At 41.0% G+C, this 15,304-nt stretch overlaps 1 protein-coding gene across 1 annotated transcript; it reads left to right on the top strand.

Annotated features, from left to right (window-relative positions):
- The first annotated feature begins 4,178 nt into the window (after positions 1–4,178).
- LOC134643557 (G-protein coupled receptor family C group 6 member A-like) lies at positions 4,179–11,694 on the top strand. Its single transcript, XM_063495986.1, has 7 exons — positions 4,179–4,372; positions 4,459–4,625; positions 4,891–5,000; positions 6,449–7,198; positions 9,466–9,591; positions 10,241–10,367; positions 10,538–11,694. Exons 1-7 carry the CDS (start codon positions 4,179–4,181, stop codon positions 11,692–11,694), a joined length of 2,631 nt encoding a protein of 876 aa, XP_063352056.1.
- Positions 11,695–15,304: the final 3,610 nt, after the last annotated feature.

Here is a 15,304-nt window from a genome sequence, read left to right as displayed (position 1 = left end):
TAAATTAGTACAGAAGACACCTCTGCTGGGAGTACAAAAATGTTGGTTTTTGTTTCTTTTTCTTGATAATCTGTCACAAACTAACATGTCATTCCTGTAAAGTTAATCTTTATTGTATTGGATTGTATCATTGGCATAACTAAAAATATCAATTTGTGAAAACATAATACACTCTAAAGCTGACAAAACTTGCATAAGTAAGGACTCTGCAACACTGGGTGTGTAGTGCGTTGTGCTTGAGAGTAGTGGCACTGTGTACACTGAGACTCCCTATCAATCAAAAGCTGGCAGTCTTGCCAATAAGTTTAAAAACTGGACCTGTTAAGTCTTATCTTTTTTTTCTTTTATGTGGAACAAAACTTACTGCTATTTTAAATATCTGAAGAATGAAAAAATCTGCTCCCCCCCCCCCTTTCTTTTAATGATCTGAGTATGCACAGGATCAGCAGGTGTCGCAGAGTCCTGTCACACCTTTAAAACCTGCAGAGAAGCAGGTAGGAGACTGGAAAATCCACCCTGTGCAGACTTTCAACTGACATGACTCTATTTAAGGCCGTACAATTGTGTGAATGCTATTGTAACCAAATGTGGGAAAGCAGTGGCACAAAGAAAGTGATAGTAGCCTCAAAAACTGTGAAGTACATAGAGTGAGTTGGTTTGTATGAATGGTTATTAACATTAGTTTGTGAACAATATTGCTGATTGAAATACACAGCATGGCTACTTAGTTTGTGTAAAACGTAGCACAGCTCCAACATTACAACAAGTAAACGGATTTAAATTGACAGCCTGTTATAATTCTGTTTCACTTTTAATTTGAGTAATTTGATTGTCATTGTTATGCAAACATGCACTGCACTGTTTGAAATAACTAGTTTGCTTTGAACATGACGCCTCAGTGTGTCCGCGGGATATTGTACTGTAAGTCACTTTTGCAATTGTAATTATAATGTATGTAAAGCTCTACTTCAGGTTTTTCCCACTAGAATTGAAACTGTGCCCAGGCCACAAACAACAACCACTTCTTCAAACTCACATCATAGACATCATATTTCTCTACAGACTGCATGCTTATCTCTTTTATACAGTCTATGTTGCTAATACAAAGTTATTCACAAGAGAATAATGCTCAAGTTTGATATTCGACGGGTAACAAAAGCAGAGAACAACAGGACTGTGGCATCTTATAAAGAAGGAGATACTTTCCGCTCCTCATTTTTTCACAAGCGGTCACCACAGCAAGTAGCTCCATGTGCTTGATTTTGCAGATTTTTTACATCAGATGACTTTTGTGACACAACGTCAGTCAGATACTCCATGTTCCAGTTTTCATGTTGACATGGTGATTTAAATAAGTAAAGCAGTGCCTTTTAACAGTGAAATCATATGTAATAAAAATAATAAATCTGACTTTCCTTCTTCCATTTTGTACTTTGCACTTGGATTTAGTTATCAGAAAAAAACTTGTAATTGTTATATTGTCAGAATCAATCAAGAAACATGTAGTGAAACTGACATTCAGTGCACTGGATAGATGCAAGAATGTTACTGATAACCTGATACTTCTGTTTAACTTCCTCTTTCATATGTGTGACAGTAGCATAAGGTTGCTCCTTAACCCATTAAAAAAAAAAAGAACTTTGATCTTCGAGAATTTTATGTCCTCTTCATTAGGAGCACTTGTTCAACTGCTTGTTAAGAGAAATATCTAATCAGCCAATCACATTGCAGCATCTCAGAGCATTTAGGCAAGTAGGCAAGGTCAAGATGACCGAGCAACAAAATGGGAAAGAAATGGCATAGTTGTTGGTGCCAGATGGGATGGTCTGAGTATTTCGAAACTACTGATTTACTGGGAATTTACCACACAACTATCTCTAGTGTTTATAGATTATGGTCTGAAACAGAGAAAATATCCAGTGAGCAACAGTTCTCTGGCTTTTTGATGTCAGAGGAGAATGACAGACTGCTTTCCACTCATAGGAAGGGAACACTAACTCAAATAGCCACTTGTTACAATTGAGGTATGCAGAAGAGCATCTCTAAATGCTCAACACATTGAACCACTGAACAAATAAGCTATAGGAGCAGAAAATCACACCATGGCTCAGTTTTCTCCTTTTCACTGTCAGCTAGGAGGAGAAAACTGAGGTTACAATTCACACAGGCTCACCAAAACTAATGAAGATTGGGAAAACGTTGCCTGGTCTGATGAGTCTCTATTTCTACTGTAACATGCAAGTGGTAGTATCACAATTTGGTGCAAACAACATGAAAGAACAGCTCCATTGGGCTGCTGCTGCTGCTGGTATTATAATGTGTAGATGATATTTTCTCTTGCACATTTTGGGCCCTTTGGTACCAATTGAGGATCATTAAAAACCACAGATTACTTGAGTATTATACCTGACCGTGTCCATTAATTTATGATCATCTTCTGACTACTTTCAGCAGGATAAAGCACCATATCAGAAGCCTTAAACTTTGTCAGACTGGTTCACTGTACTTAACAAAGAGTGTTTTGTACTCAAATGGCATCCAAGGTCAAGAGATTTCAATCTAAAGTGGAACAGGAAATTCACATCATGATATTTTACAAACAAAGCTGCAACAACTGTGTGACGCTATCATGTCAATCTGTGAGGAATGTTTCCAGCATGTTGTTGGATCTGTGCCATAAAGAATTAAAGTAGTTCTGAAAGCAAAAGTGAGTCCAACCTGGCAATATCAAGGTGTACCTATTAAAGAGTGTGTGTATATTCATTTAGTGACAATGCAAAAATTTTAAAGTTTAGCAACAAATAATCAGAAATTAAATTATACAACACATTTTGTGGCACTTGGGAGTGCCAGATTATATGTTGTATTATTGCTGAGGGATTACTACCCATTATTAATGATTACACATTTTAATGGGGCGGCATGATGGTTAGCACCATTGGCTCACAGTAGAAAAGTCCATGGTTAAAATCCAGGCTGGGGACTTTCTGTGTGGAATCTGTGCTTGAGTTGTCCCTCGGTACTCATGCTTCCTCTCACAATCCAAACATGCATAGGGTGGTTAGGTTGATTCTAAATTGTCCATAGGTGTGAATGTGAGCATGAACAGTTGTCTGCCTTTCTTTGTTAGCTCTCCAACAGATTGGCAGCCTGTACAGGTTTCACCCAACCTCTTCCTCCGTGGCAGCTGGGACTGGCTCTGGCTCAAGTGTCCCTGAATTGTGTACGTGGAAGAAAATGGATGGACAGCATTTTTATGTGTAAATACAAACTTTTAAATCCTCAAAGCGACTGCTAACAACAGCCTTGATGTGAATGTAGATAAGTAAAAGTATTAGATGTATTGGAGTATCAAAAAGCACATAAATCTATAAATTAAGGTTAAACGAACTTAGATACTTTCTATGCTTGGATATTTTGTAGCCTTATTTATATTTAGTAGCACATTTTAACTTGTATTAATATGATGCTATTTTTTACATATTCTTCTTGTGTTCTTTTGTAACAGAACAATTTGGGGTTTTGTTGAGGCAAGAAAATCAGAAAAGCAGCCAAGAGAGACCAGGAAATGCATGCAGTGCAGAGGTGTGTACAACAAATCTTGTTTAACCTGGTTAAAGATCACAGTCAAAGTCACAAACAAGTGTTACAGATAAGACATAAGTTAAGAATTTGGCACCAGAGCCCTCTTAACTTCTTTTTCTTACTTTAGCATCTATAGAATTATTTTTAAGCCTCTCGGGGAAATACCTAGCATTGTCTTGCCAAGTATAGTAGGGTAGTATGTCAGTATTATATAACAGCACTGCCAAAAGATTCTACTGAACTGTAAGCCAAATTATCTTGATACACAGTGGATATGAGTCATGTCAATACAACACCTGTCCAAATACTTCATATCTTTTCTTTTTTTTTTAATCTAACCACTGTGAAACTTATCAGAATAATTACCTGGAAGGAGTGATAACATTGTCACATTCCGTGTCTTGAAGTGACATCAAACCCCATGTGACCATAAAAAGCCCAAAAAAAAAAAAAAAAAAAAAGGTAAGCAGTATTTCAAGTTAAAGAGGTTTATCCACAGCTCTGTCTTCTGCAAACACACTGAAGGGATACACACAAGTGATTTTTCAGAGCACGTTTTCGGAGATTATTTGAAGAAGATTTCTACTATCAAGATGGACAGCTGGAGGAAGATGAAACATTCTTTCAGCTTCTGCATCTTTTTTGTAGTTTTATCACACCATGGTACCAAATCCTTCGAACAGGCCACAGCAGAAGGCGACATCATTATTGGAGGATTGTTTCCGATTCACGAAAGCGTTAATGTCACTGTAAATTATGATGGCAGTGAAAACCAGATATGTGACAGGTGCTGTTACTTTTTAGCAATGAGTGTCAAAGTGTGTGTTAAATTAGGGTATATTTGTATATAACATATCTGATTATGTCATACAGGTTTAGCACGGCTAACCTGGTCCAGTCTCTGATAATGGTGCAGGCGCTGGAGGAGATAAATCAGAAGCAAGAGTTGGGGAACCTCACCTTGGGATATCTTATACTTGACTCCTGTGGTGACGTTACTACCTCCCTGAGAATAATCCCATCCTTTATGAGGGGAAACTGTGAGTACTCTGAGGGGAAAAAAAGTGAAAAATATGAGAATTTTCTGGCTAGTCAGTTTGATTAATTCCTTTGTCTTAATTGTAGTTTCATAAAAGTATTATTACTTACATGCTGAAAGCTACACTTAGTCAAATTTACACCTAAATAAAGAGCAAGTTTTGCCCACAGTTTAGTTAAATGTAAATGTAATTGTTTGTAATCCTACTATCTTAATATAAGTTAATGTAAATCCAAGTAATTGTGTCACTGAATACATTTTTGTAGGTAACACTAGTGCACAGCAGTCTTCCCCTGTCCTTGCTGTCATTGGTGGTTACTACTCAGAGATAGCCATAGCAGTTACAAGGCTACTCAACCTGGAATATATACCCGAGGTATGACTGATTCTTTGGGTCTATTATGATGATGATGATTAGGGATGGGTACCGGTGTCCGGTGCCATGATGGCACCGGTTCTGACATAAACAGTAGTAACCAGACCGAAAAGCAGCGCACATTTCGGTGCTTTATTTCGGTGCTTTTTTTTTTTTTCTGAGCCAATTCTAGTCAATCATTTTACGTTTCCGAGGATAGTAGGCGGGCCCAGGTACGTACGTTCTTTTAGAGCAGAGCTACAGATTAAAAATGCCCAAGGCCAAGCGGTCAAAAGTCTGGCTGTACTTCACAGCAAAAGATGCAAACTCAGCAGCCTGCAACAAGTGCTTTAAGGTGATACTGTGATACTGTCAAAGGAGGTAACACCTCGAATCCGATGAAACACCTGGCGACGCATAGCGTTTTTTTTAAAGCCGAGAAATGCGCCGTATTTGATAGCTTGCTGCGAGACCTCACACCGAGCACATCTACTGGGGGTGTGCTGCCTGTTATCGGACCTGGAGTTAGCAACATCCCCCAAAAACTCGAAGAGTAGAGTCCTGGCCCCTAGCCCTGCCAGTGTAGCAGAAATGATGACGGATGATGATGGCAGCAGCAGCCGTTCTTCTCTGCGTGAGTAGCTTAATGTTGTTCGTGTGTAATTTATGTTGAGTAGGCTAACCACGTTATTACATTAATGCATGTAAGGTGAACTAGCAAACACAGTCGTAGTTACATGCGTCTGTCTTCTTGTTTGATGGCAGATACTCCCTTCACCCTGGCCAAAAAGGCTAAAATGACCAAAGAAAAAGTGGAAAACAGTTAAACATGAGAGGTTTTTAGACCAATTTTGTGTTTTTTCCATTGTTTAAGCACTGCTTCCAGCCAAGAGTGATACCATATATGCCCTATAGCTGCAGAAAAGGCTAACATTGTTATCTTTTTACAAAAAAAACCCCAGCTGAACATGAGAGGTTTTTGGACCAATTTTGTGTTCTCCATTCTTTAAGCACCGGTTTGAGCACCGTTTAAGCACCGGCACCGTTTTAAAAGTACCGGTTTGGCACCAGTATCGGATAAAACCTAAACGATACCCATCCCTAATGATGATGATGATGGTAATGATAATAATGATGATTATTCTTAGTATTATTATTAGTGGTAGTAGTATTTATCACTGAATGTAAAGTTTTAGCTTGGCATCAAGAACTGAAAACTGGGGCGGGGGGGGGGACGGACATCTACACTTTGTCTTATAATGGCCATGTAACAGTAATGCTTTATCACTTAAGCAAAAAAAAAGTTTCTGCACTCGGCTAACAAGCTGTGATAATTCAGTGCTTAGTTTTTTCAAACTTATTGTAAAACATAACTATAAATAGCCTTGCACTGTAAAAGAATGAATGCAGGCAGAATATGAAAAGCACGTTTCACTTGTCCAAACAATGTTTTGTGATTATTTCCACAGATAAGTTATGGTGCAACCTCTGGCCTTCTAAGTGATAAAACCCGTTTTCCAAGCTTTATGAGGACTGTACCACAAGATGATCACCAAGCTCATGCCATCTCTGAGATTCTTGATGATAATGGATGGACTTGGGTCGGTGTGCTGACAACCGATAGTGAATATGGTCGCTATATAACTGAGCGGCTCTGGTACTATACAAACCAAAAAGGCATCTGCTTCGCCTTCACCTCTGTTCTTCCAGATGATTTAAATGATTACTCAATGAAAAAGAGCATTGAGTCTACAGTCAAAACCATCACAGATAATGAAAACGTCAGTGTCATTGTGTCCTTTGCTAAACCTGACCATATGATGTATATTTTTCAAAAACTTCTCAATGATCCTCAAGGAACAAGGAGAGTTTGGTTGGCCAGTGATATTTGGTCACAATCACCTGAAATACTGAATACAAAAAAACATACTTTGAGTGACATAGGAACAATCATTGGGATCACTTTTAAATCTGGAAACACAACCAAGTTAGAGCGATATCTCGATGACCTTGATGAAAATCCCAACCACCACAAGAACAACCCATTCTTGTCTACATTTTTAAAGCAGCATGGGTTGACTTCATCAGAGAAGTTAAAGACTATGATATATCCATTTGCTGTGTTCAGTATAGAATTGGCAGTTAAAGCCATAGCTCAGGCTGTTGAAGACCTCTGCACTGACAGAGACTGCAAGACAAAACGCTTATCCCCGTTGGAGGTAAATGCACACACACACACACTCTCTCTCTCTCCAAACATATATATATATATAAAAAAAAATTTCCCCACTCGCCCCTGTGGGCGGTTAATCCTTCAGGCTCGGGTCCTCTACCAGATGCCTGGGAGCTTGAGGGTCCTGCGCAGTATCTTAGCTGTTCCTAGGACTGCGCTCTTCTGGACAGAGATCTCCGATGTTGTTCCCAGGATCTGCTGGAGCCACTCACCTAGCTTGGGAGTCACTGCACCTAGTGCTCCGATTACCACGGGGACCACCGTCACCTTCACCCTCCACATCTTCTCGAGCTCTTCTCTGAGCCCTTGGTATTTCTCCAGCTTCTCGTGTTCCTTCTTCCTGATGTTGCTGTCATTCGGAACCGCTACATCGATCACTACGGCCGTCTTCTTCTGTTTGTCTACCACCACTATGTCCGGTTGGTTAGCCACCACCATTTTGTCCGTCTATATCTGGAAGTCCCACAGGATCTTAGCTCGGTCATTCTCTATCACCCTTGGGGGCATCTCCCATTTTGACCTCGGGATTTCCAGGTTATAGCTGGCACAGATGTTCCTGTACACTATGCCGGCCACTTGGTTATGGCGTTCCATGTATGCCTTCCCTGCTAGCATCTTGCACTCTGCTGTTATGTGCTGGATTGTCTCAGGGGCATCTTTACACAGCCTGCACCTGGGGTCTTGACTGGTGTGACAGACCCCAGCCTCTATGGATCTTGTGCTCAATGCTTGTTCCTGTGCTGCCATGATTAGTGCTTCCGTGCTGTCTTTCAGTCCAGCTTTGTCCAGCCACTGGTAGGATTTCTGGGTATCAGCCACCTCCGCTATCTGCCGGTGGTACATACCATATATATCAGGAACTCAATGGGGATGTGGCAAACAACACTAGAGGCCAAGGGGTGCCTAAAAACTTACAAGCAAAGACTCACAGAGTCAGAAAAGCAAATGGAAGGCCACAACCCAAAAAGCCTCAGTGGCTAGTGGATCTAAGAGCAAACCACAGCAATCTCCCTGAACAGGATCCAGTGACCATCACAGATGCAGACATCTAAAAAAGGGTCCCTAGCATTAAGAGTTGAACAGCACCAGGCCCTGACATGATTCATGCCTACTGGCTAAAGAAGCTGACTGCACTTCACGACCATCTGGCAGCATAAATGAACCAGCTGCCAATGGACGAGAGACACCTGGAATGGCTAACCGAAGGCTGGAGAGTGGAAAAGACCCATCCCATGCAACTACCAGCCAATAAGACAAGACCATACTCACCAAGCTGTGCACTGCCTGGATGCCCCACACATGGATCCTGAAAAGTCTGGATTTATACAAGATCAATGGGACCCTTCATCAGGAATACAATGTGGATAGGGCAAACAACACTAGAGACCAACTTCAAGCCAATAGCACAAGTTGTCATCAAGTGTGGGGTTTACCATGGAGATCCTCTGTCTCCACTGCTGTTCTGCATGGGCCTGAACCCCCTCAGTGAGATCATTAAAAAGACTGGCTATGGATTCCGACTATGGAATGGAGTAGTCAACAGCCACCTCTTCTACATGGATAACATCAAGCTGTATGCCAGGAGTGAACGAGACATCAGTTCATGATCCACACCACTTGATCTACAGCAACAACATCAACGAAGCTTTAGAAGATATGGCTCCTCTCTCAGCCGGGCCAGTGACCTCCACACTGGGCGAGTGGCTTCAGCAGATTCCAGGAACAACATCACAGATCTCTGTCCAGAGGAATGCAGTCCTAGGAACAGCAAAGATATTGCACAGAAACCTCAAGAACCCTCAAGCTCCCTCCGCAAAACTCTCAAGCTGGAGCTTCAAGAAAAAAAATCTCCCGCAGGAGAAATTGGGTATATAGTTCTACCAGCCTTCACTCCCCGTGTGCATCAGTGAGCCTTGGCCACTCATGATCCTGTCACTGTTTCTATTGTTGGACTACTTTTCATAGTTACTTACTACTGCAGACCAGGAAAAACCCACAAGAGCTGACGTTTTGGAGATTTTCTAACCCTGTTGTCTTCCTGGCGCTAGCCTATTTTTCCTGCTTCTAATACATCAACTTTGAGGACAAAATGTTCACATGCTCCCTAATACATCCCACCCACTAATAGGGCCATTATGAAAATGCCTGACTCTGGTTATAATGTTGTACCTAATCTGTGTGCATGAAGTTTTGTCCTGTCCACTTTAGGTACATTATTTGTAATCAATATTTTCACACACACTGCAATTTCAGTTACGAGGGGCCTTACGGAAGGCAAAGTTCCATATGGATGGGAAAAACTATTCATTCGATCCCCATGGTGACCTCAACGATGAATACGATATCATCCTATGGAAGCAGACTTCAGAGTCTCTAGACGTAAATGACATTGTAGCTCATTACAGTATATTGCAAAGTAGCCTCACTTTCATCTCACAGGAAGCAAGACATGCTTTCTACATTTACATAGTAAGTATAACTTGCCCATCACTGTCAAATTATTTATTCTTCTTTCATTCATTCATTCATTCGTTGTTTTTATTTTTATATATTCACGTTATCTACAGTCAGTGTTGGCAGGATTAATATATTATTGGACTCATTGGTGGTTCATCCATCAGCGATGTTGAATTGATATTTAAAAATATCAATTGTGAATGAGTGGTTAACTATGAAATTAAAGGCAAGCTGATCATACTTAGTTGTACTAATATTGGCATACTAAAATTATAACCTAAGTATATGAAAATTACCATTATCATTAGCAAGAACATAGGTTTGTTTTATTTGTCATATATTTATCAATGTCAATACTCATATTAAGGAGTTTTTCTTAAAAACTGAATGACTGTGTATCCTGGAATAGCTCTTCAGTTTCTTTCTTTCTTTCTTTCCGTCCTTTTTTCTTGTTCTTGTTTTGTTTAAGACGCCGTTTACCATATAAAAACTTGTGTGTTAGAATAAAGAGAGTACGCTATACAGACTGTAAAAATTTGACTGGCATGATCATGATTCTTTCTTCTCTCAGGGAAATGTGACGTCCAGGTGCACAGACAGCTGTCAGCCTGGCTACAGTAAGACTTCAGTTTCGGGCCAGCCTCGTTGCTGCTATCAATGTGAACCCTGTGCTGAGAACTACTTTTCCAATACTACTGGTATGTATTATAAAAAAAAGTAAACTCCATTTGTATCAGTTAACTGTAAAATTACATAAAAGCCAAAATAAGTGTCTGAAAATGCTTATATTGCAGTCTATTGCATTGACAGTTCAAGGAGCTTGAATCCAACTTAAATATTCTAATGATCTTGTGTTCTTTCTTTTCAGATTCGGAGAAGTGTAATCCTTGTGAAAAAAACTATTACTCCCTAAAAGGCAGTTCAACGTGTTTGCCAAGAAAAATAGATTTTCTGAAATGGGGTGATATATATCTTATTGTGCTGCTGTCTTTTACTTCTTTAGGAGCAGTGCTTACCATTGTTGTTGGGATCATCTTCCTTGCACACTGGAATACCCCTGTTGTGCGCTCATCTGTAGGCCCAATCAGCATCATTCTCCTCCTCTCCCTTATGATCACATTTACTAGTGTTATATTATTTGGTGGTCCACCCAATAGCTATCAGTGTCAAGCACGGCAGGTGGTGTTTGGCTTGAGTTTTACCTTGTGTGTCTCCTGCATCATGGTCAAATCCTTTAAGATCGTCTTGGCCTTTGAGTTTGACCCGGACACTCAAAATGTGCTGAAGAAGCTCTACAAGCCTTACCTCATTATTGCAGTCTGCATGGCAGGTCAAGTGGTTATTGTCACCACGTGGCTTGTCCACAGTCCTCCATCCACTGACTCAGAGATCACAAAGGACAACATGAAACTGATATTTTGTAGTGAGAAATTAATTCCTGCATTTGGAGCCATGTTAGCCTATATTGGCCTTTTGGCTCTCATCTGCTTTGGTGTTGCTTTTAAGGGACGAAAGTTGCCTGACAGTTACAATGATGCAAAGTTCATCACTTTTGCAATGCTCATTTACTTCATCTCCTGGATCATCTTTGGCCCAGTCTATGTCAATGTCACAGACAAGTACATTCCAGCAGTGGAGATGGTCGTTATCCTCATCTCAGCCTACGGCATCTTGTTTTGTCAATTTTTTACAAAGTGCTACATTATTCTGTGTAAGAAGGAAGCCAACACAGAGAAAGCGTTCCGCCGGGAAATTAGGAATTATTCCATGGATCGCAAAGGCAGTGAGGATGAGCTGTCATCTAAGGGAATTGAAAACCCTACTTTATCTTTATCTTTGGAGTCATTCCCAAATTCCCAATGTTCAGACTCAATCACTGATTGGGGTTCCACCAGTCAGCCTAGTGTTTCCTCAAACTCTCTCTTCCCAGTCTCGAACCCACAGCAAAACATACTTCAGGACAACCTAAAGTCCTCTAAGACCCTAAAGAGAGTTTCAAGCTTGCCACCATCACTAATAAAATGATTCACAATTATTAAAAAGACAACATAATGTTTAGAAAGTGTAGCACAAAGTGGAATAAATATGAAAGTCTGTGCATTTTTAGGAAAGCATATACATATACATATTTGAATTTGATTATGTATTCTGTTATATTTTTGTATCTAAAGGCTTAGGGACTGTATATAAGAAATACACATATACACTCACCAGCCATTTCATTAGTTTATAACTTTTTTCCGGACAGTGTTGGAAACCCTTTTGGCTAACCATAGAGATGGTTGAGTGGGAAAGCCCAGTAGATTAGCAGTTTTTGAAATACTCAGATAAACAACCATGCCATGTTCAATGTAATTTAAATCATCTTTCTACCCCATTCTGATACTTGCTTTGAACTTCAGCAGGTCATCTTGACCATGTCTACATGCCTAGAGTTGGTGAAAAATGACTGGCTGATCAGATGTTTGCATTAACAAGTAGCTGAACAGGTGTACCTTATAAAATGGCCTGTGAGTGTATATGTAAGAGAATAACTTTTAGAAACAATTTTTTTATCATCTGTTTGTATTCAGTGTATTCAGTTCTTGAAGAGTACTTCAATTCCTTGTAATTGTTCGGCAGCCTGCCTATGATCCCACTGATCAGTACCACTTGGACTTTCAGATATTACATGGACATTACTTTTATTTTTATTGCGCAAAAGGACACGAGTGAGATGGTAAAGGGAAAACTGCATCCAAAACAGAAACAACTGCATTATGCTGCTAACACAACTTCAGCTGTTTGCAAGCTTTTGCACAGATATTTTGCTAACGCTATGCTAGTCCAGAACCAAGAGTGATGTTAAAGCTAAATGAATTCCGACCCCAGCCCAGCAGCCAAACCCTGAACTGTATATACCCTGTATATTGTTAAATGGTAATTATGAGACAATGCGTTGCAGATAATGACCATTGGAGACCGGTAACACCCCACAAGAGCTTCAGTTTTGGAGATGCTCTGACCCAGTTGTCAAACTATCATAATTTGGTCCTTGTCAAACAAGCTCAAATCTTAGGCTTGACAAAATGTTCACTTGCTCCCTAATATATCCAACCCACTAACAGATGCTGTAATGAAGAAATAATCCAATGTTATTCACTTCACCTGTCAGTGGTCATAATGTTATACCTGATATGTGTATGTTTTTTCTTTCTTGAATCAATTAAAAAGGAGAGATAATGTCCAAATATTAAAAACTGTAAAAGAACCATAAATAAAAATACCCTCAGCAGACAGTTTATTAGGCACACCTAGGTTGTATCTTGTTGGACTGTCTGAGGAGCATAGATTCAACATGGTGCTAAAAACATTCCTTTTGGTCCATATTACTCCATGCTAGGCTAAAAGTTCGCCAGACATAGAGTTTATATTCCTAAAATCCCGCCCCTACTATCTGCCGCAGGAATTTCCCAGCTGTGTTTTTGGCTATTGTTTACATTCAGCCGCAAGCTAGCTCCGCAGCAGCGCTCGGCAAACTCCATGACGTCATCAGCACATTAGAGACAACTCATTTAGACGCTGTTTTTATCGTCACTGGTGACTTTAATAAGTGCAGCTTATGGACTGTACACCCAAAACATCACCAACATGTGTCATTGTCATGAGACATTCTCGCAAAAAAATCATGGTTTTAGTAATAGAATAGAAGAATAATCCTTTAATTGTCCCACAAGGGGAAATTTGGTTGTAACAGCAGCAAAAAGACACATATACAAACAAACAGTACACAGAACAGAAACATACACAATTTTTCTTAAATATTTACATTAAGGACAATGGTTACTATATACAGAGTATTGTACAGTTATTAAATTAAATAAAAATAACTACAAGTAAGAGGCAAACCAGGTTGTAGTGCGAATCAGTTGGTTAACTTATTGCAGTTAGTGCTGATGTAAACATCTATGTTTGTTGGGAGCAGTTCTGATTGTACAGTCTGACAGCTGCAGGGAGGAAGGACCTGCGGAAACGCTCCTTCATGCATCTAGGATGCAGCAGTCTGTCACTGAAGGAGCTCTGCAGTTCAGCAACATTTACATTCATGGGGTGGGAGGCTTTGTCCATCCGAGATGTTATTTTGGCCAGAGTCCTTCTGTCTCCCACCACCTGCACTGGGTCCAGGGTGCATCCCAGAACAGAGCTGGATTTCCTGATGAGTTTATCCAACCTCTTCCTTTCAGCTGCTGATAAACCGCTGCTCCAACATACCACACTGTAAAAAATGACAGATGCCACCACAGAGTCATAGAAGGTCTTTAAAAGCGCTCCCTGGACTCCAAATGACCTCAGCTGCCTCAGCAGGTAGAGTCTGCTCTGACCCTTCCTGTAAAGAGCATCAGTGTTGTGTAACGCAGTAACGCAGCGTTCTTACGGGAAAGTAATGGTAATCTAATTACTGTTTTTGCAATAGTAATCCTTTACTTTACTCGTTACTTGAAAAAAGTAATCGGATTACAGTAACGCGTTACAAGTAACCTGTTACTGCCCATCTCTGGTCAGAAGTACCAACTTGATGCCGGATCCGGGCCAGACCTGTTTTCTATGAGCCTGTTCCACATGAACTAAACCATAATCAGGCCAGATATGGCATGCCATAACATACACAGTGCTATCATTGCCAGACCTGGCCCACATCTGGTTGACATACACCCTGCCATGACACCAGTCAGTCAGAAGTGCCAGTTTGATGCCAGATCCAGGCCAGACCTGTTTTCGATGAGCCTGGGCCACATAAACCAAACCACAATCGGGCCAGACCCTGAAGCGATGGCAAGATGGCGGCGCGCACAGACGCAGCGGCCCGGAGCTCCTACATTTTTGCACTTTTGGTGGCACTGTGTATCATTTCACACAGTCTGGGTTTACTTCAGTACAACAGAGATGATCTACTACAACTATTACAACTAAGCCGTGGAGATCTTCAACTAACATCCGAGTATCTCATCCCCCCGGAGATCGTCAAGCAACCCCCGGGGCTACCCGCAACAGCGAGCCGCAGGAGGAGACGCTGCGAGCGGAGGCAGAAGAGAGGCAGGCGGGGAGGCCTGTGGGCACGGCTAAAGGCTAGTCCGTTCAAACCACCACTCCCGACCATATTCCTCTCCAATGTTCGTTCAATCCTTTACAAACTGGATGAAATACGACTGCAGATCGCCACTCGACGGACTTTCAACAACTGTTCGTGCATGATTTTCACTGAAACGTGGCTGGACAGCGCCATTCCCGACGCGGCTATTGAGCTAGCAGGCCGTACCGCCTACCGAGCCGACAGGTCTGCGGACTCTGGTAAGAAGACCGGCGGGGGGCTGTGCATCTATATCAACAACTTTTGGTGCACGAACGTCACGGTAACGGACAGACTGTGCAGTACAGAGGCAGAACTGTTGGTGTTAAAGTGCCGTCCATTCTATCTCCCTCGGGAATTTTCTGCCGTTTACATCTGCGCTGTTTACATTCCACCAGATGCTAATGCTAAGCTAGCGTTAGCACAACTGAGCAGCAGCATCAATAACAGCCTGGTAGCACACCCGGACAGTGTCTTTATTGCGGCTGGGGATTTTAACCACGCGGACCTGAAATCTGTACTTCACAA

Source organism: Pelmatolapia mariae, linkage group LG15 (genome assembly GCF_036321145.2).
Source record: "Pelmatolapia mariae isolate MD_Pm_ZW linkage group LG15, Pm_UMD_F_2, whole genome shotgun sequence".
In the NCBI taxonomy this organism is placed as follows: domain Eukaryota; kingdom Metazoa; phylum Chordata; class Actinopteri; order Cichliformes; family Cichlidae; genus Pelmatolapia; species Pelmatolapia mariae.
This window is presented reverse-complemented; position numbering and strand designations above follow the sequence as displayed.

What these genes read in the sequence shown, in the direction of transcription:
- LOC134643557 (XM_063495986.1), top strand. Translation starts at nt 4,179, where the DNA reads ATGGACAGCTGGAGGAAGATGAAACATTCTTTCAGCTTCTGCATCTTT. An exon ending in ATCCTTTATGAGGGGAAACT is followed by an intron (nt 4,626 to 4,890) that starts GTGAGTACTCTG and finishes ACATTTTTGTAG; the next exon opens with GTAACACTAGTGCACAGCAG. An exon ending in AACGCTTATCCCCGTTGGAG is followed by an intron (nt 7,199 to 9,465) that starts GTAAATGCACAC and finishes CTGCAATTTCAG; the next exon opens with TTACGAGGGGCCTTACGGAA.